The sequence below is a fragment of the Pollachius pollachius genome (assembly GCF_949987615.1).
Source record: "Pollachius pollachius genome assembly, chromosome: 10".
NCBI lineage: Eukaryota > Metazoa > Chordata > Actinopteri > Gadiformes > Gadidae > Pollachius > Pollachius pollachius.
This window is the reverse complement of record NC_136943.1, coordinates 4095598-4122106: the sequence shown is the minus strand read 5'-3', so window position 1 is coordinate 4122106 and position 26509 is coordinate 4095598. Positions and strand designations below refer to the sequence as shown.

At 49.1% G+C, this 26509-nt stretch overlaps 3 protein-coding genes across 3 annotated transcripts in view; 1 reads left to right on the top strand and 2 right to left on the bottom strand.

The window, feature by feature from the left end:
* Positions 1 to 1574: 1574 nt before the first annotated feature.
* ints10 (integrator complex subunit 10) lies at positions 1575 to 9870 on the bottom strand. Its single transcript, XM_079744498.1, has 17 exons — positions 9573 to 9870; positions 9344 to 9411; positions 9140 to 9243; positions 8792 to 8931; positions 8599 to 8680; positions 8008 to 8148; positions 7611 to 7785; positions 7014 to 7183; positions 5759 to 5898; positions 5166 to 5319; positions 4904 to 4986; positions 4602 to 4757; positions 4407 to 4515; positions 4194 to 4273; positions 3539 to 3701; positions 3254 to 3347; positions 1575 to 2197 (listed from the first exon to the last, which is right to left on the bottom strand). The coding sequence occupies exons 1-17, from the start codon at positions 9699 to 9701 to the stop codon at positions 2041 to 2043; spliced, it is 2145 nt and encodes a 714-aa protein (XP_079600624.1). The 5' UTR covers positions 9702 to 9870; the 3' UTR covers positions 1575 to 2040.
* Positions 9871 to 10188: 318 nt separating this feature from the next.
* slc25a51b (solute carrier family 25 member 51b) lies at positions 10189 to 13746 on the top strand. The gene is made up of 2 exons (XM_079744366.1): positions 10189 to 10314; positions 11256 to 13746. The coding sequence occupies exon 2, from the start codon at positions 11327 to 11329 to the stop codon at positions 12254 to 12256; it is 930 nt and encodes a 309-aa protein (XP_079600492.1). The 5' UTR covers positions 10189 to 10314; positions 11256 to 11326; the 3' UTR covers positions 12257 to 13746.
* Positions 13747 to 14836: 1090 nt separating this feature from the next.
* Positions 14837 to 26509, bottom strand: part of frmpd1b (FERM and PDZ domain containing 1b) — a 29106-nt gene continuing 17433 nt past the window's right edge. Inside the window, exons 10-17 of the mRNA XM_079745397.1 lie at positions 25791 to 25910; positions 24318 to 24451; positions 22708 to 22834; positions 22292 to 22384; positions 21563 to 21745; positions 20953 to 21100; positions 19659 to 20651; positions 14837 to 19516 (exon numbers count right to left, since the gene is read on the bottom strand). Of these exons, the coding sequence (XP_079601523.1) occupies positions 16917 to 19516; positions 19659 to 20651; positions 20953 to 21100; positions 21563 to 21745; positions 22292 to 22384; positions 22708 to 22834; positions 24318 to 24451; positions 25791 to 25910 (4398 nt within the window). The 3' untranslated portion in view covers positions 14837 to 16916. The remainder of the gene's footprint in view (positions 19517 to 19658; positions 20652 to 20952; positions 21101 to 21562; positions 21746 to 22291; positions 22385 to 22707; positions 22835 to 24317; positions 24452 to 25790; positions 25911 to 26509) is intronic.

Here is a 26509-nt window from a genome sequence, read left to right as displayed (position 1 = left end):
CACACACACACACACACACACACACACACACGCACACACACACACACACACACACACACACACACACCTTCTATAAGTATGTTGTTGATTGCTCTGAAGGAGGTTAATTTGTTAATAATTAGCTTGTACTATGATCTTTCAAGTGCCTTACATTTCACTCCAGGTCCGAAACACACGGAGATACACGCGGCGCTCTTGAATCCCCAAACCATATCCTTCTGAACGGCCCTATTTTATTTGAACAGAATCCAGTTTCTCGACTCAAGCCCGTCTGTCAATAGCCAGTTAGAGAGTTTGAGATTCGATTTCAGAGACCTGAAATAAATGATCATATTTAGGGTTTGGCCAGAACAATATCACCTGCAGAGGTGCGGAGGGTAACGCATGCACACACGCATGCATGCATGCACGCAGGCAGTCAGCCGCTCGCGCGCACACACACACACACACACACACACACACACACACACACACACACACACACACACACACACACACACGGTCTTAATCAAATAGGAAGAAACAAAAACAAGGTCGCACTCGGTGGTTTAATGGCCGGATTACGCCATCCATGTCACGAATCCTCCTTTGAGATTTGATCAAAACATGTCAGCCCAGGTAACAGCCCGGTTAGCTTTGGCCCCGTGCAGCACCTGCTGAGTGATGGCCACGGCCACAGGCCAAACAAATAAAAGGTGTCATTTGAAAGCAATTTAATGTCTAGTGCGTTTCCACCTCCCCAGCCTTGTTGAGTGTCTGCGTCAGATAACTAAGCCTCTATATCCAAGATACGGCACGTACTATGCCATTAAGAGACCTATTGAGACTCATTGTGTCTATTATGACTCATTGTGTGGCTGTTTTTCTTAGCTGTAAGTTGTTATTTTCACATTATTTATCAGAAATTAAATGTGCCATGTAATAAAGTGTAACGTGACTTCAGAGTCAACTCGGACCGTGTTGACCTGGTGCTGTTAGAGCCCGTACCGCAGTACCCGATCCCCTCCAAGTACCACCAGCTCCAGAGCCAGAGGAGCAGGCTCACCAACTCGGAGCGGCCCCATGAGAGCACCGGTTCTTCTGGGCCAACCTCAGAGCCCTGCGTGACGCTGCACCGGTCAGGGAGCTGAGGGGGAGCTATGCGCAGGGCCGGAGGAGTAAGCACGGAGACAGACGACAGCGGGAGCCCTACATCTGCTGCCAGGGGTCCACACCCACAGCCTACTGATCACTCACACCTGTTTGATGCTTCTCCTTTGTCGTAAGTCCCTTTTTAAAGCCTTCAGTTTCCGTTCCCCACCGCCCAGGTCCAAGTCCAGTATGTGTCGGTTGCTATATTTTTTTTGACCAATTTGTGAATAAAAGAAAAACCTTTCCTGTATCCTCCTTTTGGAGCATGTCATTTCAGAACGAGAGAAACAGAGAAAGAGGTGAGCACAACAGCAGTATTTAGAGTGGGTCCTGGCTCAAGGGCGGGGTTTAACTTATGGGAATGATTCAGATTTTCCTAAATCAACAGTCAAATCCAGATTCATCATTTGACTTTTAATGGAAACATGTATACCAACCAACGCTTCATTCAGTATATAACGTACAAAATACACGTACACTAAACAGTGCCAAAAATGTGTTTGAATTAGTTGAATCAATAATCTGACCCTCACAATCGCAAAAGAGTCACACATATAAAAATAATTGTGTTTGATGAAACTTAACTTCAAACTTCTTAAAAGACCAGAGAGCCAAAAAACGGACCTAATTGTGATAGAAAAACGACGTTAAATACATCTGTACTCTCCAAACAAGGATCCATGAAGAAAGAAAAGTTCACGATCAAAGTTTGTGTGTGTCTGTTACGTATAAGTGTACGCGCACTCGTCTGTGTAGCACGTCGGTCTCCGATGCCAAGCCCCAGCCATCTATCGTGTTACGGTGGAATGACCAGTCTCTCGGTGCCGGGCTAAGGCTGGGGCTTAGAAAGCAGGCGCAGGTGATCCACCGTGTCCTGCTGGGAAGCGTAGTCCTTGTGGTTCCCCGCGGTCACGGAAGAGACTGGATGATCATGATCTTCTCGTTGAGGCAGAAGCGGTGGAGGACCCCCAGAAGGTTCTCCCCGCAGCGCGACACCTGGCGCTCCATGGCCAGCCTGAAGTCCTCCTTCACCCCCTTGGTGATGCCTCTCGTCACCGTGTGGTGTCTGCAGGGTCAGGCGAACACGGGCATGACACCGGGGCACTGGGAGCGACCCACGTACAGCAGCAACGCACTCCCTTATGGTACTCTGAATTACTAGCAGTGGTCATGTCAGTCAATGGTGTGTGTGTATCCTTAGCATTGAAGCTTAAGTAAGTACTGTATATTATGAGCAATACAATTATAATTCAGAATCATTTTGTTACAATAATTCATTATTTAAATGCTGCTATTTCGATTCAGATAATCAAAAGTGAACGCAATTAGCACATTCGCAAATGATATAAGGATACGTGAAATGGCATGGCAAAATATAAAAAAATAAACCTAGGACAACAACACCGACGACAACAACAACAACGACGACGACAACGACAACAACCACAAGTTGCAAATTGATGACCACGGGAAGGCGAGCAATGGATCAAATTCAAAAATCAAAATCAAAGACAGAAACCCTGACGGAGAAAACCACAACAACAACTAGCTCTCGATGCAGAATGTCCGGGCCAAAGTATAGCTGAAGGGGGTGGGGTTCGGGAGGGGAGGGGCGATCGTGGTTGACAACTTAAACCGTGACGTATGGCATGAGGGGAGGGTGACCGGTGATGGGGGGTGGGGATGGTCTCTCTGAGCGGAGGGGCCAGGGGTACCTGTCTATGGTCTGGGCCCCTTGTAGCAGGAGGGTGGGACTAGGGTTCCTGAGGGACATCAACATCCGAGTCACAACCGGCAGTCAGTGAGGGACGCGTGCAGGCACCATCATCATCATTACAACAGGAAGGAGCCGCTGGCGCCCACGGGGGGGCGTGGCTTCTTTACAGTCATAAAGTCAAACATATTTGATTCAAATCCTCCTGCGCAAACCCTGCTTACACACCATGGGAGAGGGGGACGATGTGGGGGAACTCTGTGGCCGCATTGACCAATAGGACGTCATCGTCGTCATCGTCACCGCCGTCCCAAACCACTGATCCTCGAGGGAAAACCCAACGGCAGAACAGAACGGGCATGGCGGGCCAACCGAAAAAGGGCTCCCGTTAGGTGGGCGGAGACTCACTTGATTAGTATGCCCTGATTGGGCAGCAGCTCCAGCTGGATCCGCCCCCCCTCCGGAGTGCGCAGGTAGGCGAACTCCTCCAGCATGTCGATGTCTGAACCATGAGCTCCAGGAAAATAATACATCATAACAAAGCTCTCTCTCTCTCACACTCTCTCTCTCTCTCCCCCCCCCCTCTCTCTCTCCCCCCTCTCCCTCTCTCTCTCTCTCTCTCTCTCACACTCACTCTCTCACTCTCTCACACACACACACACACACGCGCGCACTTTGGCAATGGCAGGATACTGGTGACGTAGTTGAAGAAGTTCTCGTACTGGAAGCTAGCCTGCTGGATGATCTTGTCCAGCGCCTTGAGGAACAGGCTCTCGCCCTGGGGCCAGTCGTGCTGCAGCAGAACCACCACGTGGCCCAGCGACAGGTCGTCACGGCTGTCTGTGAACACACGGAGCTGGACAACCCCGGAGGAGGAAGTGGGTTAACCGTAGCTCTGCTCATATGCATGTGTGTATCGTATGCATGCATTGTCCATCCTTACATGTTTGCATTTCTTAATACTAATATTTAACAATTCTTCGCCGAAGGCGAAGTGAATCAAGGAGCCTGAGGTGAATAATTGTTTTAGTATATACTACACGTGAACACTCCAAAAATAAACAAGATAACACTTTTTTGCTGCCAATTATTTGTTTTTTATTAGCGGTTTAATTGCGTGATGAGACGACCGTCACACGCAGAAACAATATCCCGAGTTTGAGATCTCAATCACAGGATATTGCCCAATATCCCGAGATAGCGAAGAAATCAAATTGCACCATCTTAGGAGGTTCACGTGTAGCATATACTAAAGAGTGATAGAGAGGAAGGTATGGGAGAGAGAGGGGAGCCTTCCTGGTACGCGCTCTCCCCCTGTGCCCGTGTATTACCCATCCACTGGACTCACCTTGAAGCAGGCGAACATCAGCTGCAGGCAGAAGGGCAGGATGGCCTTGCTGGTGCAGGGCAGCAGTCGCAGGTCGCTTCCTGGTGGAGAGAGAAACACCCCCGTCACTCTGGATCCTATTACCCTAAGGCCTCGGGTGTGAGTCGTACGTCAGCGTGGCGGCGAGGGCGAGGGAGTGAGAATCGTCGGCTGTGCCGGCGACGTGCTGCTGACCTTTTCTGGGTTTGTTCTTGGCCTTGCCCTGCTCCTCCGGGGTCTTGACCGGCTCGTGGGTCGGGGGCACCAGCCCGCCCACCACGTCCAGAAGCTTCTCGCAGGCCACCTGAGGAGACATCACCGTCGTACGGACATCAGCAGGGGGGTTGCTGTTGTCCTATGGGAACGCGAGAGTGCCGAGTGCGTACCGACCCTGTACTCTCCCAGGGCGTAGTGGCAGGAGGCCTGCTGGATGAGGGATCTGCTGCCCTCCAGGCTGGCCTGTCCCGAGGGACTCTGCTGGCCCGGCTGAGGCTGCTGCACGGCGGCCATCTGGTGCAGGCTGGACAGGGCCTTCCGGTATTGACCCTGAGGGACGCCACGAGCGGCAGGAGACAGGTGACTCACCTGCTGTGACGCTATGTGCTCACGGCTTCGGGACGGATGATTTTCTGGTGTGTGTGTTGGGGGGGGGGGGGGGGTGTGTGTGTGTGATGTGGTGCGCTGACGCTTGCCTGGTATATGGTCATGTCCGTGAGGAAGATTCGGAACCACAGCCAGCTGTCCGTCTTCCACGAAGCACAGATCTTCTTGAACTCTGGGGCACAAAATCAAAGTTGACATTCCCCAGCATGTTTTGGTTTTTTGATTGTTTTGAATATGTTTTTGTTAAAGCTCAGCCCAAAGTGAGGTTCGGCAAAAATAATGGTCTCAATTTATTGAAATGAGTAAGTGTGTGTGAGAGTGCGAGTGCGAGCATGAGTATGTGTGTGTTACCGGTCTCCAGGATCTCGTGAGAGTGCAGGAGGTCCCAGCTCTCCCTGGCCATGCGGAAGCTCTCCAGTGTCTCCAACCAGCCGGGCATCTCCGTCCTGTTTACCAGAATGTGTCGGCCACGCCCCTTTCCTAGACCCTCCTCATCATCAGAGCTCTGAGGGGAAACCACACACATCAAGCAGCTTTCATTTTATATATACACGGTAATATATATATATTTTAGACATCTGTGTCTCCTAGTGTCTCTCTCTGTGAGTGCGTGTGAGTGTGTGTATGTGTGTGTGTGTGTGTGTACACATACATACATACACACTTCTCGTCTTTAATGTGGTCTCTGATAATTGCATGCATATAACACAACATGTAATAACTGCATCATGATAGAAACACAAATAGCACCGCATATAACAATATCATTAAAAAAAAATCCTCAGTCAAACAAATCAGCTAACAGATGGAGAAGCCTTCAACCTTTAATCACCAACGACATCGACCACCGGGCCACATCTTAGTCGTCGGCCACACAGCTAGCCAACACCCGACGTTCGTCAGGCCCCCTCCCGCCAGGGTGCCCTACCAACCCCTCCTCTCACCGTGGTCTTCTCCCGCCCGTCCGCCATCTTGCGCTTCTTGTGTCCGTGTTTGCCGGGCGCCCGCTCCGCCTCCAGGTCGCTGTACACCAGGCTCAGGTCCTCCAGCAGGATCCAGGGGCCCGAGCTCAGCGCGGTCAGACCTGGGGCACACAACGGCACCGCTCAAGACCCTCTCACGGTGGTGGAGCCCAGGGACGTGTCAGAGCAGTGTTTCCCCAAACTCTTTTTCTGGGGATCCATTTTTTTTAAAATGACAAACCATCGCGGCGCGATTCACAATAGGCCTTATCTATAAAATCGTGAGAAGAACAAATTTGTGCATAAATGGACATTCCTGAACGTTTTTACTGCCAATTCCGCATCCCCTTATATATGAACTTAAACCAGCCATTTCGAAGAGATAAATCACAACTTTGTTCTATGCACTTGTTATTGAAAACATAATACATGTATTAAGTACTCGGCCCTAAATGAGAGCAAATAAATGCATTTAGGCGGAGTTCACATCTCCTTGTTTTGGCTATCTCATTGTTGTTATTTCCTCTCACAATGTACATTAGCCTTTAGACTAGATTCAATGTTATAAGTAAAATTGTCAGAACAATACAAACATTCAGTACTATCAAACACATGCTTCTTGTTGAAAGTTTTTTAAATGCTAATGTGTAAAAAAAAATATATATATTTTGTTTTATTTTTTAGTTCAATTTATTTGGCAACCCAATTCAAGTCTCCCGCGACCCAGTCTTTGGGAAAGACTGTGCTAGAGAGTGGTCAGATAACTCCGGAGGTAGAGCGGGTTGACTTGTAACCGTAAGGTTGCTAGTTCGATTCCCGTCTCCTCTTAGCCGTCACTGAGCAAGAAACCTAACCATAACTCCTCCCGACGAGCTGGCTGTCGGCTTGCGTGTTTGACTCCACCGTCGGTGTGTGTATAAATGGTTGCAAGTCGTAAATGTTGATAGTGTTCACCATTCCCAAAACCCTATAGAGGGTATGTGGACGACTCTGTGCTAAATAGTGTCACTGCGTTGTTATTTCATGTCATCATCAAGCCTTAGATCACGTCATCCCACCACTGCCCAGCAGATGGGTATCATAACCTATTTAATGCCAGCGCCGTTTCTTACTAGAGACAACAAGGTATCACAAGATTCAGTTACCGAAGATTGCTTCGCGTAGGCATGCCCAAAAATGTGCAACCGTTGCGAAAAAAAAACAAGGACCGATAAAGCGCCAACAGACGCGGACTGACCCTGGAAGAGGGCGGGCTGCACGACGGAGGCGTACAGGAAGGCGCTGCGGAAGAGCACGAGCACGGAGCATATGACCATCTGGCTGCAGTAGCGCGACCGCATCTCGCCCTCCAGGCTGGGCATGTAACGGCACAGCTCCTTTACCCTCTGCAGCAGCTCCACGTAGCTCCTGGCCGCCACGGACAGATATAGAATATAGATATAGAATATAGAAAAGGAGATGTACAGATATAATTAAATAAAACGAAAGGGAGGGAAGGAGAGAGCGGGCGCCAGACATGGAGAGAAAGAGTGAGAGGAGATAGAGATGGATAGAGAGAACACAGTGTCTTAATCAGCTAAATATGAGAAGTCTATTGCCATAATAAAGTATACAACGCAACACATCCACACTGTCCCTCGCAGAAATAATCCAGGACAGAGCAGGTTTACACATCTACGTTCTGTATAGTATCCCCTGTGTTATTGTGATCTAAAGGTTTGCTGTCCTCCCCCACTGTGAAAGACACTACATGTTTTCAGTCCACGGTCAGCCGCACGCCGTTCACAGGCTGGGGGTCACATGATGGAGGAGGAGGAGGAGGTAGGTGGAGCACCTCTGTCCCTTGTCCCCCTGCCACTCGCAGCGCGCCCCGACCACGGCCAGGATGTCCAGCAGCCTCTCCCACGGCTCCGTCACCATGGAGGACTTCTCCGACAGGCCCTCGATCACGTAGCGCTGGGGCCCGCGGGAGCCGCTCGGGGACTTCAGAGAGCCCACCTCGGGGGCGCCTGGGAGAAGTACAGGGGACAATGTGGACCAGACTGACAGCCCCATGAAACAGACTTTTCCCATTCTTTGCGACATTGTCCACTTCTACGAGAGCCAGCAAAACAACTGAAGTCAAAACAAGCTCCCAGCATGATGGGGGATACCAGTTTAACCGTTAGAAATGCTGTTAAACTGGGTTTGATGTTGTAGTTTGGGTACATGGGCTACATGGAGACGTTTACCCTGCATCTGTCCATCCGCTGAAGGGCTGCGGGCAACGTAGCCGATGTAGAACTCCGCCGCTTTCAGGATGTACTTCTGCAGCAGGCTCGCAGGCAAGCGCATGTCCACGTTGTTTATGATCAGTGGAAGGACCTCACACACTGCACACACACAGACAGCACGGGTTGGCAACGTTATTCAGGCCTGTGTTGTCTATTAAATAGCTACATATAAAATAAAATGCTCTGACACCCAGACACACATATTTATAAATAATAGATTATATACACACATATTCATGTGTAATATAGTACATTATACACAAACAAATACATCATCTGAATAATTTAGTATATTATAGAAACACAAGTATATATATTATATTTATAATATAGTATATTCAACAAACACACAAAATATATTTATATGTATAACATATTATATACAGGAATATATTGATAAAGCATAGTATATAATCTAAGACACACTCATAGACATATATATATATTTATATATACAATATAGTATATTATACACATTTATATGTAAAATATACATTATACATTTACACACACACAAGTTTATCGTATATTATGTAGTAATTGACCGACCAAAGAGTTTTCTGAAGCAGTTGACGGGGTTGTCGATGTTTTCTGACACCTCAGCCTCCAGCAGAGTCTCTCCCAGGTTCACCTAAAGGTTCAACAGACACGTACATGAGTGCTAGCTCTCACTTCACGTACTCTTCTGACGTTGTGTGCGGATGTCCATCACATGTTGTCATTCATGCAAGTCGCCACATACTCCGTGTTGGACAACGGATTCTGGGAAGCGCTTGAGGAGAAGGAGCAGCATCTCTGCCTTCTCCAAAGTGTTGAAGCACTGCTCTGTAGCCTTGAGGAGCATCTCACACTGCACACGACCAGGCAGGGTCTCAAACAGTCCTGGAACACACACACACACACACACACACACACACACACACACACACACAGTCAGTGTTCAGTCAGTGATCAGTCAGTTATCAGTCAGCTATCAGTCAGTTATCAGTCAGCTATCAGTCAGCTATCAGTCAGCTATCAGTCAGTTATCAGTCAGTTATCAGTGGCTTTTTTGGTAATATTTAATCGCAACAATAAAAAGATCCCTTACCTCGGAGGAACAGCGCGTGTTTGTCCTGACAGTCACTGCGCAGGGCAGCTGTGATGACACTAATTTCACGCCAAACTACAGGCTGGTCAGGGAAGTTTATAAACCTGAGGGAAACACCACGTAGGAGAAAAGTTCAGACACAGCCCATAACATTTGTTGTGCATCTATGGTCACAAGACAAAACGCTAATGCCAAACAACTTACATGTCATACAGTAATCTGCCGGCCGAAGCGGTCCTCTCCGCATTCCTCTCTATCGTATACATCTCATACTGCAACAACAAAGCCACAAAACCATGAGACATGTGCAGATGACAGCTTGACCGCTGCAGAACGTTTCACATTATACCAGAGGTTTACAAGAACTGAATCATGTGCCCTGCCGCAAGTCAACCCCATTATACAGAGTTAGTCTAAATACCGGCTCATGTACCTGTATGTTGAAGTCTGCGGGGTACAGGGTCCGGGCGGTGATCAGCCATGCCTTGGCTGCACACGGGTCATCCGAGACCAGCTCCCGAGCCCTCTTCACCAGGAACTCGCAGTCCTTCTGAGCCGACATCCCACTTAAGATACTTTAGTCCAAGTGAGGAAGGTCAATAGCAAACGTGACGTTCATGTATGTGTGTTTAAGGGCTTCCTCGTGTTACACTTTGGTGCTCGTGTGGAGAGACTTGTAATCATGCATTCATCTCAAAAATGTGTAATCGCATAACAAAAGTATTGTCCGGTTTCCATTCAAACGTCTTGATGACGTCATTGTGCAGTCGCAGCACAAGTGACGTGGTTCGCCTACTTTTGTGTGGGCCCACGGCGCCATCTAGCGGCGCGGAACGAACACGCATGCGTGGATTCGAGACAAGTCGAGTAAACGGTGTTGAAGAGAGCTTACATATTTATTGTTATCCATATTTATATCTATATATATACAACGAGGGTTTTCTCTATGTTAGAATTGTTTATAAATAAAATAAATAAAACAAGTGACGAAAAAGCACGAAAGAAAAAAAGAGATGTCATCCTGTGCCCACACCTGAAGAGTTGCGCATGCGCCGGAAATGCTTGCGCTGTCAGTAGCCAGGGCACTGAGGACACGATCTGTACCGCTGGCCAGGACAGCTGTGTACCAACAACCTTCTGCGTGTAAAGTCGGAGGACATATCACATAGTACACGGCAAGTAAAGTCTGATTTATTAAAATAGTCCAAATCTGGACTTTCAAACCGTCCGCTAACTCTTCCTACTGCCCGGACGTCAAGGCTCCCTGCTGTTTACAGCCCTACAGGCCCGCACAGATGCGTGTTTTAAATGTAAAATACCCATGATTCACCCTCATTTAGGGACAGGATTCAACGCAGTAGTCGTTTTTATAACAACACAGTTCCCAGCAGGGCACCCAGACATGTATGTATGCCTGCTAACGTGCTAGCAGCTTAGCTGTTAGCTCATGTTTGAATGGGCGGAGGATCTACTTGTCATGCCAACAACACCCCATGTTCCTGGACTGGCCTTGCACTGCCCTTGGATCGCTTCAGACGGCTGGTTTAGTGGTGGTTGGACTTTAGGGTCAGCATGCTGGCCAACTCAACCCTGAAGTGCAGAGATATTCGGGGCCTGGTAGAAGGGCGTATCGTGTGATAAAACCAACTGAGGTCGGGTTATCTCGGTGTTTCGGTGTTCCCCTGCACACACCTTAGGGAGAACGAACGATCATGGTCGTTTGTGCACGTTTTGAAAGACCGACCACCCAGCGCTTTGAGATTATTTTTGCAACGTAACGCTCGCTGTAGGCGGCTGAACCCTAACCTCCAATGAACCTTTATGCTGTCCGACGCACATGAGACATCAAAAATAGAATGAGGCTATTTTAAAACAAACACATTGCTGTATGTACGTTAAGCTTATTCATATACAACATATATGAATAGCGATGGCCTGGGTACGTTGTCCATGCACATTATTGACCCGACTTTTCACTACTATGTATACATTTGAAAATACAATTTCGACCAAAAACAATGATGTTTGAAACCCTGCGTTATAGCACTATAACATCTGTATCATATTTCAATATCATAATAATAATAACACGTCACTCATGGTGATGTCTTTACAGGGTTCCCAACGCGGTGATGCGCAGACGTGATGCTGAGGAGTAAACCCAGGTTGTGGTGGGGTTAGCCGTCTATGGCTGTTACGACCATGGACCCAAAGCCAGGCCCTCAGTCCCAGGGCGCCCTGGGCGAAGGATGCAGCTCCCTGCTGCCCGCCGGGGGCCTGGGCGCCTGGCTGGGGCCACAGGGGAAGCACTACGCGTGCGGCTCCATCGCGGCCTTCACCAACATCGTGATCACGTTCCCCGTCCAGAAGGTGCTGTTCCGCCAGCAGCTGCACGGCGTGCTGGCGTTGGAGGCGGTGCGCCAGCTGCAGAGCGACGGCCTGAGGAACCTGTACCGGGGCCTGCTGCCCCCGCTGCTGCAGAAGAGCACCACGGTGGCCATCATGTTCGGCCTGTACGAGGACTTCTCCCGGCTGCTGCTGGACCGGGCGGTCAACACGGGCGTGCCGGAGCTGTTCACGCGGAGCTTCGCCGCGGCGCTGGCCGGGACCGCGGAGGCCATCCTCACGCCGTTTGAGCGCGTGCAGACTCTGCTGCAGGACCACCGTCACCACGGACGCTTCAACAACACGTTCCACACCTTCCGGACGCTTCTGAGCGAGCACGGCGTCCGCGAGTGCTACCGGGGCCTGGTGCCCGTGTTGCTGCGCAACGGGCCCAGCAACGTGCTCTTCTTCGGGCTCCGGGGACCCATCAAGGAGCAGTTGCCGCAGGCCTCCAGCGGGCTGGGCCACATCGCCATCGACTTTGTGTGCGGCGGCGTGCTGGGCGCCGGCCTGGGGATCATGTTCTACCCGCTGAACGTGGCGAAGTCGCGGGCGCAGTCGCAGGTGGGCGGGGAGTTCCGGTCGTGCGGAGAGGTGCTGCAGACGGTGTGGAGGGAGAGGGGCTGCAGCGTGGCCAAGCTGTTCCGCGGAGCCCAGCTCAACTACCACCGCTCGCTCATCTCCTGGGGCATCATCAACGCCACCTACGAGCTGCTGCTTAAGGTCATGTGAGCGGCGGGCCCGGACGAGGGTCGGGTCAGGATGGAAGGGAAGTGATGCAGAACAAGGCGTGGAGCTGACAGTTTGATTCAAAGGAGGTGTGTCCTCGGGTCCAACGCAGGAAGCATTGAGGTTTGTCCGAACATGATTACAAGTTCAAAGTTGGGGTTCCATGACTGAGGGAAGACAACATTCAGGGGGAAAGAACATAACTGCCATTATTACATTTTGCTATTGTTGCGGAATTTAAATGACACGTGCTTAAGCTTGAATAACCGATAATATCTTGTTCAAGGGTCCAATTGACATAGCCTACATTAGACCCTCTGGGCCTGCATTCATTTTGGGAGCAAAATTCTTTCAGGCATTTGTCAGAAATCTCAAGGATTAGTTTCTACTTTGTGTGTTTGTTGCGTTGTTTTGTTTCTATTTGACCATGATCAGTTGCTGTTCAAAGTTGCGACCTACCATTTCACCGAACAAAATCAGCAGAACAAATGTATTGGATTTAACCGATGAACCCCGTCATCCATTCTTATAAAACGTTCCCATTTTCACACATCTATGCCAATCAGACTAAATATTGAATTGTTTTGTCAAACAGTGTCTGTCCTAGTTTCTTGTCCTAAGTGCTAATGCCAGTGTGGTTGTGTATTTAAGTTTTGACCAAGTGCCCACTGATGTATACGTTTGTAAAATATACAGTGATGTACAGCCCAGAGCCTGTTTTTAACTATAAAGACACATATATTTGCAGACATTTATTCACGATATTCTGTCAAATGAAAATGCTAAATTGCTTTGCCACTCTTGACACTTAATTTTGTTTTGATTTTTAACCTGCAGTTGTTCAATAATATATTACATACTTTATTTGGAACCAGTCCGAATGGGAGCAGATTTGTCCTGCTTCCATTACACGTTGTTGCTTTTGCTCTCTCGTTCCGTATTTCCCCTTCTATTCTGTGCTCGCTCGCTCTCCTCCCTGCCTGTAACTCCTGTTGACATAATGGGCTCAGATTTCAAGCCTGAGTAGAGGCAGCCGCCAGACTGTAGTTCACTCCGGACTTGACAGCCCAGTGACGAGAGGCTGGAGGGTGATGGAGAGAGAGGTTCATATTCAGTGGCGCACAGGGCTCCAGCTGCCATTTCTTGTGACCCATCTATCGGTTACTCCCTCCCTGGTGAGCACAAGTGTGTCTGTAAGTATTTCGGGTGGCTGCGGCTTGCTGCAGGATAATGAACAACGCTGCACTAATACCAAAAACGAGATGACATCAAATGTATGCATGTGTAATCGTGACTTCCGAGTATTGTTTTACGTTTTCTACAAAAGTGCGGGTTTTGAGGAGTTTTGTCAAATATCTTAACTGACTGAAGGCTCTGAGCTTAATTCAAAGTTCAATAGAAATAGTGAAGGATTGCTTGCAGTTAGTATCTGATTAACTACATATATCAATTCATATATCTCAATCACAGCAATGTATTGAATAAAAATAAATAGCCAGCAATGTGTCATCTATTTCTATTAAAGGATCTCCATTTTTGTTTAGTGACCTATTCTCCACTTCCTGTCACGCCCTTCCCTATAGGGGCACAACGCTGCACCTATTGTGCATTCTTACCTTACTTGATATATGTGTTGCCCTTATTCAAACATACACATAAACCATGCAAGGAAGTCTGTCAAAACCATACTATTGTATGATTGTGTCATTGTCAACACAACACACTCACATTTAAAAGCCATTGGTTGGGCAATAAGGAAGTGCCCATATCCTATATCTATTTTGAATTTGATCCACAAAAGCTGTTATCCAGCTGGAAGCGGCCCATGTGTCTCTGCCAGGCCAGCGGTGTTAAGAACTTAGACTGTTCACGATCAGATTAAGGTCAAGGCAATCTGACAAGTGGACCTTGGTCTGGGGATGGCTTAACTGCTGCTGGCACCGCTCATCTTAGATCCGTTGAAATGGCTGTCATTGGATAATTTCTTCTATTAATTCAGCAAAACGATTGCATTGATGTTAGACTGGTCTCACAAATCACAGTCTGATGGCAGACAGGAAACAAGACCCTAATGCCACCCCTTGAAGTCTTGATTCTGACCTAGACTCTGGGCCGTCTCCCATTAGAACATCTGCTGTAATGTAGTAGGGCTGCTGGACCAGAGGTGAATCACAAACCTGCCTTGGCACTCCTGTACACACCCAAGGACAACATGCACGTAGAACTACACCTTAATGGAAGGAATACACAAAGTATACAATAAGACGTGGTGGATACATACACACAAATCCTTAAGTCAATGTAGGCTGTGCAAATCCATCTTAGGACAATAGGTCTGTATGCTGCCTGTCTGCTGTTTACACAAGTACAGAATCATTTTGCAGGAATGTGAGGGGTATCAACATGTCTTCAAGAACTTGGCAGCTTTCTGGACGCCTATGGAGAAAACTACAGCAGCCTGCAGTTGAACTCGGCAGGTTTTTATCACAATGGTCGTCAGTAAATGAAGTCATACACGACCCGCTGTTATGTTTTTGTTAATGTGTGGTTTATTTTCTTACATTACATACATTTCTTGGTACATCAGTGTTATTTGTGTTGGGTATGAAAGATGGAAAAAAAAAAGCCTTACAAATATTAAATGCTTTGTTACACTTTCACTTTACCTAAAGAAGAACGATGGAGGTTGGGGGGTGGGTCCAGACTTGGAAGCTTTTTTCTAAGACGTTCATTAAGTTCTGCTTAATGAACAGGTTGTGTCTGAGGTCCTCTTCCATTCATCCTACAAGGAAACTAGCAAGCGGATGTAGCAGTCCTTCGCATTAAAGAGCAGTAAACAGCCATATCTGTAGGCCTTTTTCCTTCAAAGAAAGAACAGAGCATTTCCTTTTTTGCCCCTCAGCATTTCGGGGGATTTAAATAAGTCTTTCATTGTCTCTGACAAACCACTAATGTTGACTAAGTTCAAATTGGACATGTTTTGTTCTACTTCTTGCCATGGGTAACGATTCTGAGTCCTTCGATTCTGGGTATTTAACAAGTGGGTATCATGTGACACAGATGAGTTCATTACTGGAAACTGTGCATAAGCAAACCGATCAAGCAATATCACTCTTTTACTGACATTTTCACAGACAAAATAGACAGAAGTCGTTATTAAAAATCATTAATGCCATGCAACTTTGCATAACGTTGCAATCTGTAATGCAGTTAGTACTAGAACCAAGATCAAGACAATCATTCCAAACAGAGGTCTCCATAGCATCAGAGACAAACTTAACGAAGATGCTGTTTTCTTTGTTTAATTAAAACACAACAAAAACATTTAAATTATATTCAGGGGGAAGGGTGCTTATGTTTGCATAGCCATAAACTAAGGATGAGCGGACTAGGATCTAAACATACAGTGTGTCCATAAATATATGTGTACAGGTCTGACTCCAACATAAAGCAGTCAATCACTTGATCGTTGTGTTATCTAATGAGTATGCACTCAGATGTTGCGAAATTGTCAAGCACAACGTTTGTGGCTCAGTGTTTTAAGACTTTGGATATTTGCTACATCTAGGTTAAGTTTAACAGTCAGCTTTGTGCCTTGACGAGAACATATTTTCGCCTGTAACCTCTTTTTATTTTTTTTACAAACAACATAAATAAGCTCCTCGCGGTGTTAACCTCTCACTGGCCCATGCACACACCCAGCACTGAAAAAATAGAGTGTCCTTTGGATGAATCGATGCCTACTTGTATTTTACTGCATACACCGTTTTGAGGGACGTTTTCAGAGGCATTCGCTCACGAGTCAGTCAGGAGCCGGTAGTAGGACAAAAATAAAGTGAAGGCTCTCTAAAAAAGGTGCAATCTGTAACAAAAGTGCTATACCACGTCACGGTATAGATTTATGATAATTGGCAAATCTTTTAAAAAGTATAAATAAATGTTTTAAAAGGTGGCACCATTATTTGTGTATAAACCAAAAGGGTTGAGATATTCGGTTTTGAAACTGTTACGCCATAATACGGTGTATTTTCCCTGTAATATACAAAATACCAAAACTTATTAACGAATCCGAAAGTGGAGATGAGGAACACTTAAAGGAAAACACAAAATAATACTGTTTCTGTTCCTAAACCGACTGTAGCCAATAGGAAGGGAGGTAGAAAATTCCATGTTTTGATGCATGACACATGAACAAGGAAAAATAAAACATATTAATGACATCAAGAGAAACCTTACAGATCATTGTACAAATATCTCTAAAAATAAATACATAAATACATACGTGGGTAATTCATACTTACATACATACACATATTGTATCATAAAATAAGAGAGTTGTAAGATAGTTATAAAATTCATATTTACAAATGCATAGTCCTTATCAGTCCGAGAAGAGGACAATCAATGGAAGTTCCTCTTTTCAGTTGGGAGCTGTGTGTGTGTGTTTGTGTTTGTGTGTTTTACAGATGGTGTAGGTGTGTTTGTGTGTGTGTGTTCATGTGGGTGAGATTTCTATGTGCATGGCACTTACTGTACATAACATGGAAATCCCAAACCAGATCTCTGTGCTAAATAGTGGTAGATTCATCCAGCCCTTTCTTCTAGTCACTTTCTGTTTATTCCGGCCTTTACAGTCCACAGGGAAGAGTTCAAAGTTCGGAGGTCAGAAGTTCAGAGGTGCATGGCTAGGAGCCTCTGAGGTGTCTGGTGAGCGTGTGCGGAAGAGTTGTGTGAGGGCGAAAACGGACGAAATGAGAACCGTGCAACGTTTAGCCAGCAGCCTCACCCCCTCGCCGTCCCCCTGTCCGATACCGGTCCCGGTGAGACCGCTCCGTGCTCCCACCCCCACGCTGGTCCCGGCGGTCTCCACATCGCCGACAAACTCCCGGTAGAGACCCACTATCTCCTTCAGCTTGTCCAAGGTCTCCTCGCCTTCGTCCTCCATGTCTTCGGAAAAGCCCCCGTTGCGGCAGACCTCGCAGCCCGGGCAGGGGTGAGCCCGCAGGCAGGCCGCAGACAGCTGGACCAGCGCGCTGAAGCTGTTAGATAAGGACCGCAGTGCCTCATCAGGCGCCCAGCCCACGCGCGTGGCTCGCTGGCAGCCGGTCGCTAACCTCCGCGCCTCAGCCTGGAGGAGACTTCGTTCCGCCTCGCTCATGAAAGCGCTGCCCTGTCCAGGACATTTAGGGAGCGGTGATGGGACGTCGTCGCCCTCAGAGCCGGCTTGCCTGGCTGTCTGGTCCTGGGTTGGATCCGTGCTTGGTACCTGCTGTGCCCAGTCCACCGTCCCCCTCTCCAACACCAGTAGAAGTTGGTCGATATCTTGACGCAGCGAGGCGAACCCGCCCTTCAGTCCACCGTAGCGCTTGTTGGACAGGGAGCGAAGGGGACCGCTGAATCCGTGCGTGGGGGAGGCAGGGTGTGAGACCAGGGGGCTGAGCTCAGCGGAGGCGGTGGAGAAGGTGGAGAGCGGCCGCGGGTTGTCCTTGAGCAGGGACAAAATGGTCGGGTTGGGCGAGGGGGAGGTGGAGGTCGGCGACGGGACCACGGGCGGTCGCGGCGGCTTGGGCCGCGTCCGACGGGAGAACTCGTAAATAGTGAGTTCCTCGTCGAAGCCCACGCCCTCCTCGGCGTCGCCGCTGAAGCAGTTGGCGTAGACGGTGCGGCAGCCGCAGGCCTCTTTGGACGGCTGCGGGGGGTTGCCCTCGGCAACCGACGAGGACGGAGAGTCCCCCCCGATGGGGATACTGGGCACGCCCCCTAACCCCACCCCCGAGTGGGGCCGCGACTGGGGCTGCTCTGAGGAAACGCCGTCGCCGTGGGAACCGTTGTCCTTGAGGCTCAGGTTCGAGTGCGACCCGTTGGTCTCGCTGGCCCTCCTCATGAGCGAGGTCACCTGTTGGGCCTCTTTGATGGTTGCTATGACAACCTCCGCCCCTTCCTCCAGGTCCTTCCCCTTCCCGGTGGTCTTCGGAGCCGCGGCGTCCTTGTCCTTGACGGGGGTCTTGTTCAGGTCCGACGCCCCGCTGGCCACCGACAGCCCGGAGCCGAAGCCCGACGTGTCCCCGTTGATCGAGGTGGTGGAGGGATAGTCCAGAGTGCCCAGGATCTCCTGGGAACGGGTCATGTACCAGGGCAGGGCTTGGATCCTGCCCCTCAGGGCGGACGCGGGCAGCCGGCCTCCCAGGCTGGAGGAGCTTGTCCTCAGGTCGGATCCCGACCCGGACCTCCCTGGTTCCCTGCCTTCCATCACCCCCATCCCCTTGGAGGAGGACGAGGTGAGGGAGGTGGTGAGGCTCAGAGGGGCGTCTGTGTTCTTGGGCGACAGGCTCTCATGGCTCAGGGAGACCCTCCTGGGTCCTGACTGGACGCTGCCGTTGCGGCTACTCCAAGGGTGGATGCCGTTTGGAGGGGTGAGGCCATCCTTGAAGACTTTCATCGGATCACTTGGGGAGACAGGAGTGCTGGCTGGGAGGGAGAGAGGGCACCGGTCGCGATCAATGGGGGACATGGGTTTAGGGGACACAGGAGGAGGCTGCTTAAAGTTAGAGAACAATATTGGCGGCAAGGGGGGTTGCCTCTTCTTGGCCGGATGATCGCCACCTTTCAGTGCCTGCATATCCCTGGACGGGCCATGCCCATTGCTCTTCCCTTCGACTTTAGATGTTCCATTCACATCAGGTACGTTAATGTTGTCATTGGAAACGACACTCGATTTATTCCCCTGTATCTGCTGGTTATCCAGTGTGGGCCGGTTGTCTAGTTTGACGCCATTCTCTTGCGTTTTGCCCCTCGGCTGTGTCGGATTAGAGGGGATCGGATGAGCCTGCTGGCTGCGCCGCACTGCAGTAACCAGCGGCGAGGAGAGGGGCAGGCCTCCAGAGGTGACCGACTTAAACTCCATTGTTTCCGGCTCCATCTCAAGGAGCTCAGAGGAGTGACGGCCAGAGGCCTCCCCGTTGCATTGGGCGTAAGAGCGGCCATGTTGAGGAGACCTGGGGGCGACGTTTTGAGGTTTGGGCAGAAGCTGGGGCTTGGGTGCCAGCGGGGGTTTGACCTTGGCTTCGGCTTTCTGCGATGACCTCTGTGAAGCCGGCTGTTTGGGAAGTGTTTCTGGTGGGGTTTTATGGATCGTTCCTGCTGGTTTGCTCTTAGAGGATGCAGGCCTCTTGGCGTTTGATGAAGAAGGTTCTTTCAGCGGCACAGAGCCGTTCCAGGTGCCACTCAGCCGATTCGCATTCTTCCTGTCAGCCATTTCTGATTCTAGGAGAAAAGGTATAAATAGAGGAATAAGATGTTTATTTTAAACTTCAAAGCATGATCTTGATAACTGTACATTTCAACAAAAATATCTATCTAAGATCTTTAAGCATAGCAGAAATAAATCCTATGAAATAAAACGTACCTGAAAGGTCTGGAACCGGGGGGGTAATTCTCTCCTGTGCATCGAAGAACTCATCCTCAGACTCTGAGACCTCTTTGCCCCCCAGTGCTGGTTTTGGATTGGGGGACGGAGTGAGGAAGAGCCCCTCCTCGGTCGCAGAGAGACGATGCTCCGCTGGCTTGAGGTCTGGTTTATTACCCGGGATTGAACTGGTCCTCACTGGGACTCTGGGCGGCATTTTCTTTTTCGTTTTGCTACTCAGCGACTTCTCGAACGGGATGTTGTCGATCATCCGGAGATCCTTACAGCTGGGGATCCTCGAGATACGCCTGAGCTGCCCCGCTGCCTCGTCTTCATCGTCCTCATCCTCCTCGTCCTCATCGTCGTCATCGTCGGTGGTGGCGCCCGACGGACTGGACAGGAAGTCCCCCTTTGAGAGGTCGGCGAAGCACAGGCAGGCGTTGTCGTTGCCGCGGTAATTGAGGTTGTTGGGTCTCAGGGCCCGGGGTCCCTCCGTCTGCCGCTGGGGGTCCAGGATGTAGGGGTGGTGGACGTCCAGGGTGGCGGGCCCCTCGCCGGCCCGCTGGCTGCGGAGGGCCTCCAGGCGGGACGGGGGTCTGGCCCCGGAGACGCTCTCCTCCAGGGCGGCGCTGATGGAGCCGCTGGACAGGCTGGAGAAGCTGCTGGTGACCCGCGGGTCGGTGTGGTACCACGGCGACTCCCGGCCCGTCTCCGCGTCCGGCTCGCCGGGGAGGCCGGCGCCGCTGCCCGCGGCGCCTTCCTCCTGCTCCCCTTCCTGCCTACTCTCCGACGTCACTATGATCCTCACTTCCTGTTTGCCGTCGTTGGCCTCCCGCTCCGTCCTCTCCTCCTCTCTCCTCTTCTGCTCCTCCGCCCTCCTCCTCCCCTCCCAGTCCTGGCTGGCCGGGTCCCGCGGCTGGCCGCCCTGCCCCTCCATCGGGTAGTCCTCGTCCGAAGAGTCGTCCGAGTCGCTGCAGCAGCGGGACACGTAACCTAGCAACACACCGGGGACATTGACACAGAAACCGGCAGAGGCCGAAGACGAGCGATTTAAGGGTCGCACATTTCGGCGGGATCTTGGCTAATACGTGAACAAACACAGTACATGCAAAGCAATAACATTTAACAAACACCGCGTTCTGTAACTGGTTCCCTCACTGGATCACGTGCGTTCTAGCTAGGTCTACGAGGGTCTAAGGCCTTGGTGGTGAGTAATTTAATTTAAACAGTTTTTGCTCACTTGATAGGGACTCATAGCACACGCCCTCTATAACGGCGAACCTCCCACACACACCTTCCTCAGCAGGGATCCGGTGCACCCGCACTTTGGGGCGCCCCGGACGGAAGACATTGACAGTGGGTTCCACCAGGAGCCTGCAGTAGCCTCCCAGCAGACATGCTAGGTCTTTTGCGGCCAAAGAGTCCATGAGTAAGGCAAATGGCTGAGGAAAGGGGGGGGGCGGCAGTTTGCAAAAAAAGAGAAGGCAAAAGGTGGGTTGATTCAAGCGGAAGGGAAGGCAGGAAAGGGTGGAGTGAGAGGGAGAGAGGAAGAACAAACACGGCACATGGTTGAGTCATCTGAGGCGACTGAAGCCTTGTTCAACGTCTCTTTGTGGAAACAAGAAGCAGAAGTGTGTTAGGTAACCTTTTCACTGCGGCTATTATGTTTCCCTTAAAATAGCCTTTTTGTGGTGTTTTTCTCCATGGGTCGAACTGATTCGGACAAGTCGTTGTATTGAGCTGTGTGATTTTATCCTTTATGTACAAATACTTTTAAGCCGAAGCAAAAGAGCGCAGTGAAAAAAGCCAGTTAGTAGTCAGTGCAGTAAACATAGGTGTGTGTCGCCTGAGAGCTGTGTTATCTGGAGACGGGGTTCGGTTGTGTCTCCGTCCCACCGCCGTACCTTCATGTCGTGCAGCGAGATGCGCAGCAGGCTGACTTTCTCCGACTCGGACAGCAGCTCCACCCGGCTGATGCTGCTGAACTCCACCAGCGTGGAGATCATGTGCAGCTTGTGGTTGATGACCTGGCTCATGCCGTACTTGGCCCCCACCAGTAGGCTGACCAGCGCCTCCCTGTCCTGGAGCTGGGATAGTGTGTTCAAATCAGGGTTCAATTGAATGAAGGACAACATGGAGAATGTTATCAGGTTTTAAAGGGGAGGTTAATCAAGTTCAAGGCCATAGAAGCTGAAAGTGGGAGTAATACAAAAAAGTAAATGAGTCGTCAGCAGGTTTCAAACGGAAAAGCACACTAAATATTATAAAGTCTATGCAGATACAGTCATTCAAATCATCCTTCTTTCCAGGCATTAACTAACATCGCATATTTAACGTGTCAACTACCCTCAACAACCTTCCTTCTTTCTCAAGACCTGTCATCCACACTGCCCTTAGTAATTCTAATTTTGTTTTATATAGTTTATGCAGACTTTGTCTTTATTTATATTTATTTATCACCATTACCTTAGATTATCATTGTTCCTAGGCATATGAAATGTCTACAAACCAAATATTCAACTCAATAATAAATCTGATATTGTCGCATTCACAAGACAGTGTGTAGTTGAATTAAGCCCAATCCGATCCTGTTGATTATCCTTATACAGAGCTGAATTTATGAATTACCCTACCATCATGGTCGCTGTGTAAGACCGCCCTCCGTAGGAGATGAGCTCTCCCAGCTGGGTGAGGTAGGCCAGCCGGGCCTGTGGGGACGGTATCACCTGGGGGGGGGGTGGGGAGGAAAAGATAAAGATGGAGGAAGGACATTTAGGAACGCTGTTGAATTATAACACAGAATCTCCTGTCAAAAGACACTATACCTGTCTACTCATACTTTTATTGTGCTAGAAGGCGTTTTTCTTTTACTTTCTGCTTTCTTCTGTCATTAATCATTCATTTTAATTCGGCCTCTCCATCATCCACCAACTCTACAAAGTACGGCTCTGCGTGATCCCTTCGTTGAACCCCGGGGATGTTCTGAATTTGGTCTAAAACATTAAAGCGTCTCTGCAGCCCTTTACCCCCGGTACAAGGTGAGGCCTACCTTCTGCCGCGGTTCCAGCAGTGCCTGGATCTTCTTCATGTGGTAGGCGATGGCCTTCCTCAGGTCCTTCTCTCTCATGTTGCTGAGCAGCGTGGGGGAGATGAAGCTGTCCAGCCCAAACTCCTTCCTGCCAACCCCGGGGAAAAGGCCAGACCAAAGGTCTCACTGGTAAATAACTGAATTCACAGCATCCTGGGCGGCACGTGGCTCAGGAGGTAGAGCGGGTTGGATGGTAACCGGGAGGGTTGCTGGTTCGATCCCGAAGGTTGCTATTTCGTGGTGTCCCTGAGCAAGACACCTCACCCTAACTGCGACCCAACGAGCTGGCTGTCGCCTTCCATGGTTCAGATCGCCGTCGGTGTGTGAATATGTGCATTAACGGGTGAATGTTAGGAAATATTGTATAAGACATTTGAGTGGCTACTCGTTAGAAAAGTGCTATATAAATGCAGTACATTTACCATCCTTGTTTGTAGGTCGCAAATATAAATTCTGTGATGCGGGAATGAAAGTCAGTACTGCAAAAGGAATTGTTCTTATGTTGAGCTGAGCAGAGGAGGAAAATAATTGGTGCCAGACAAATAAGGAATGAGTAATACCAAAAGGAAACGGTATACTCTTGTTAGGATTTGATTTATATAACAGGTTCCATAAGATTCCAAAAGCATCTGCCAAATTAAGTATGGTGACTAAAGATAGAGGGATATTCCGGTGCCAAAATCAGAAGAGCAGTCTACATTTCTGTGGATTGGTATGAATAACGTATCAACTATAATGAGAGCATGGTACAAGGCTTCACGCTCAGCAAAGGACAAAGCAACAGAATTTGGAGCGGGATTCACAGAGATAGCAGCAGAGAGAGCTCGGTGATTCATGGAACATTTCCCTTGTGAGATAATAGAATTATAAATAGACAGGCCCACTGCATCATCAGAACCGTGAGTCAACCATGCAGGTGTCTCAAATCTGTCTGACGTCCCGCTACAAGGGAGGAAGGACCGCGATCTCTGCAGCGTTTTAGATTTCTGAAAACCTGTGTCCTCAGAAGAACCCTAAAGATCCTCAGAACCTCAGATTCCATCTGAACCATCAGAACCATCAGGAAACACAGAACCGACAGAACCCTAAGAAAACATCAGAACCCGCAGAAGCCTCAGGACCTTCAGAGTCTTCAGAACCATCAGAACCTTCAGGACCATCAGAGCCCTAAAAATCCTGTGAACCCTCCGGATCCTCCGGAACAGAACGCTCACACCCCTTAGAACCCTTAGAACCATCAGAACCATCTGAACACTAAAGATCCTCGTAACCTCCAGAGACCTCAGAACCCTCAGAACTCTCAGCTGAGGATTCCTGAACGCCATCCTGGCTCTCGATAATCCTCCTCTCTAGTCCACAACCAGAGCCCTCTTTCTAATGTGTGTATTCAGTGTGTGTGTTGGGTTGTGTAGTGTTGTGTGGTGCTATCCCATCTTGTGCATTGTGTCTCCGTGCGATGCTGAAACACGAGCCCCATTGCATACGAAAATGGATTTTTTTTTCTGCCAGGACAATACTTGACAATTCCTCCAATACACATGATCCAGTTAAAATGGACCAGGGGTACTCACGTGATGCTCTTGATGGAGGTGCGCGTCTGCCCGCAGCTGGCCAGCCTCTCGTGCATGTGCAGGGCGGCCAGGCGCAGTGCAGTGTTGCACTTCATCTCCACTGCGAAGCGCTCCTGCAGCACGTCCCCGACGCTCTGCGGAGAGGCACCGCGGCGAGAGTTACAGGACGGCGGTAGTATAGGTACCGGCCCAGGCCTTGATCATACAGCTGACACCACGGAAAAACGAATTGAACTATGGCGTGATGGAGAGGAATGAGGCCCGGCCTAGACACCCACACAGGCTTGAGATGTAGATAATGTCCGACGATACAGGACCGTACTTCTCCTTTTGAAAACAACCCCTGGCTGATGACGCAGTCGAAAACATGGTCTTAATATCTTGAATAGACTCGTTTAGGTTTTAATTCGGGTTTTGAGTTACTTTTTATTAATTTATCTTCAGTTCGAACAAAAGTTTCCATGAACAGTTACATCATAATCTCTTGCCATGAAATGAAAACATGGATACAGCGGTCTGTGTTCACGGCAGCTGACGAGACGAGAGGGTGAGATGATAAAGGAAGGAGGAGGAGGAGGAGGAGGACAAGAAGAAGAAGAAGAGGAAGAGGAAGAGGAAGAAGAAGAAGAACAACAACAACAACAAGAAGAGGAGGAAGAAGAAGAAGAACAACAACAACAACAACAACAAGAGGAAGAAGAAGAAGAAGAAGAAGAAGAAGAAGAACAACAACAACAAGAACAACAACAAGAAAAAGAAGAAGAAGGAGAAGAAGAAAAAGAAGAAGAAGGAGAAGAAGAAGAAGAAGAAGAAGAAGAAGAAGAGGAAGAGGAAGAGGAAGAAGAAGAAGAAGAACAACAACAACAACAACAACAACAAGAGGAGGAAGAAGAAGAACAACAACAACAACAACAACAAGAAGAAGAAGAAGAAGAACAACAACAACAACAAGAGGAAGAACAAGAAGAATAATAAGAAGAAAAAGAAGAAGAAGAAGAAGAAGAACAACAACAACAACAACAACAACAAGGAGAAGAAGAAGAAGAAGAAGAAGAACAACAACAACAACAACATCAACAACAACAAGAGGAGGAAGAAGAAGAAGAAGAACAACAACAACAACAACAACAAGAAGAAGAAGAAGAAGAACAACAACAACAACAACAACAACAACAAGAGGAAGAACAAGAAGAATAATAAGAAGAAAAAGAAGAAGAAGAAGAAGAACAACAACAACAACAACAACAACATCAACAACAACAACAAGGAGAAGAAGAAGAAGAACAACAACAACAACAACAACAACATCAACAACAACAACAACAACAACAACAACAACAACAACAAGAAGAAGAAGAAGAAGAAGAAGAAGATGATAGATGATGAACCCGTCATAGGCGAGTGTGGGGGGGGGGGCGTCTGGCCACCGGCAGCAGACAGACCGGGGGGCGGGGGGGAGGGGCTCCACCTCACCTGATGGAAGAGGTACTCGAAGGCGGACGGGTCGTCCTGCAACAGGTCCGACGGGTCCCTGGGGATGAAGGACACCCGGAACAGACAGCGGTAGTCGTGGGAGTCCTTCTTCTGCACCACCTGGTAGAAGGGAGCGGGGGGGGGGGGGGGGGGGGAGACAAGGAAACATGAAACCGAAGGTCCTCGGTGGTCAATAAAGAGGCAGCAGTGTCTGTCTGCTGCCCTGAGCCAGGAGCCTCGCTTTGCCCCCTGCCGGGACAGTGCTCGTCTTCATCACTTCTAGTCTGCGTCGTGGCCCTTTAAGAAAGAGCCAGGAGGGAGACGGAGTGACGGAGTGATGGAGTGACGGAGTGACGGAGTGACGGAGTGACGGAGTGATGGAGTGATGGAGTGATGGAGTGACGTGGGGGTGTGTGTAAGCAGTATGGGTTCATGCGGGTGCGTGTGCGCACGTGGATGTGTGAGCGGTGTTGTGAGGGAAGAAACGAGTTGACTTTGTCTGGGTGGGCGGTGGTGCATGTGAGTGTGTACATGTATTTGTGTGTGTGCATGTGTGTGTATGTGTGTGGGTGTGTGTATGTGTGGGTGTAAGAGTGTGTGTTGGGGTATTCGTTAGTGATTTCATGGATGTGCATGTGCATTTGTGTGTGTGTGTGTTTGTATGTGTGAGTGTGTCTATGTATGTGCATGTATGTGTGTTTTTGTGTTAGTGTGCATGT

Coding starts and splice junctions, on each gene's coding strand:
- ints10 (XM_079744498.1), bottom strand. CDS start 9,701: ATGTCGGCTCAGAAGGACTGCGAGTTCCTGGTGAAGAGGGCTCGGGAG. Junction 5,320..5,758: donor ACGGGCGGGAGAAGACCACG/GTGAGAGGAGGG, acceptor GTTTCCCCTCAG/AGCTCTGATGATGAGGAGGG. Junction 2,198..3,253: donor AATCAGGGCATACTAATCAA/GTGAGTCTCCGC, acceptor CTGACCCTGCAG/ACACCACACGGTGACGAGAG.
- slc25a51b (XM_079744366.1), top strand. CDS start 11,327: ATGGCTGTTACGACCATGGACCCAAAGCCAGGCCCTCAGTCCCAGGGC.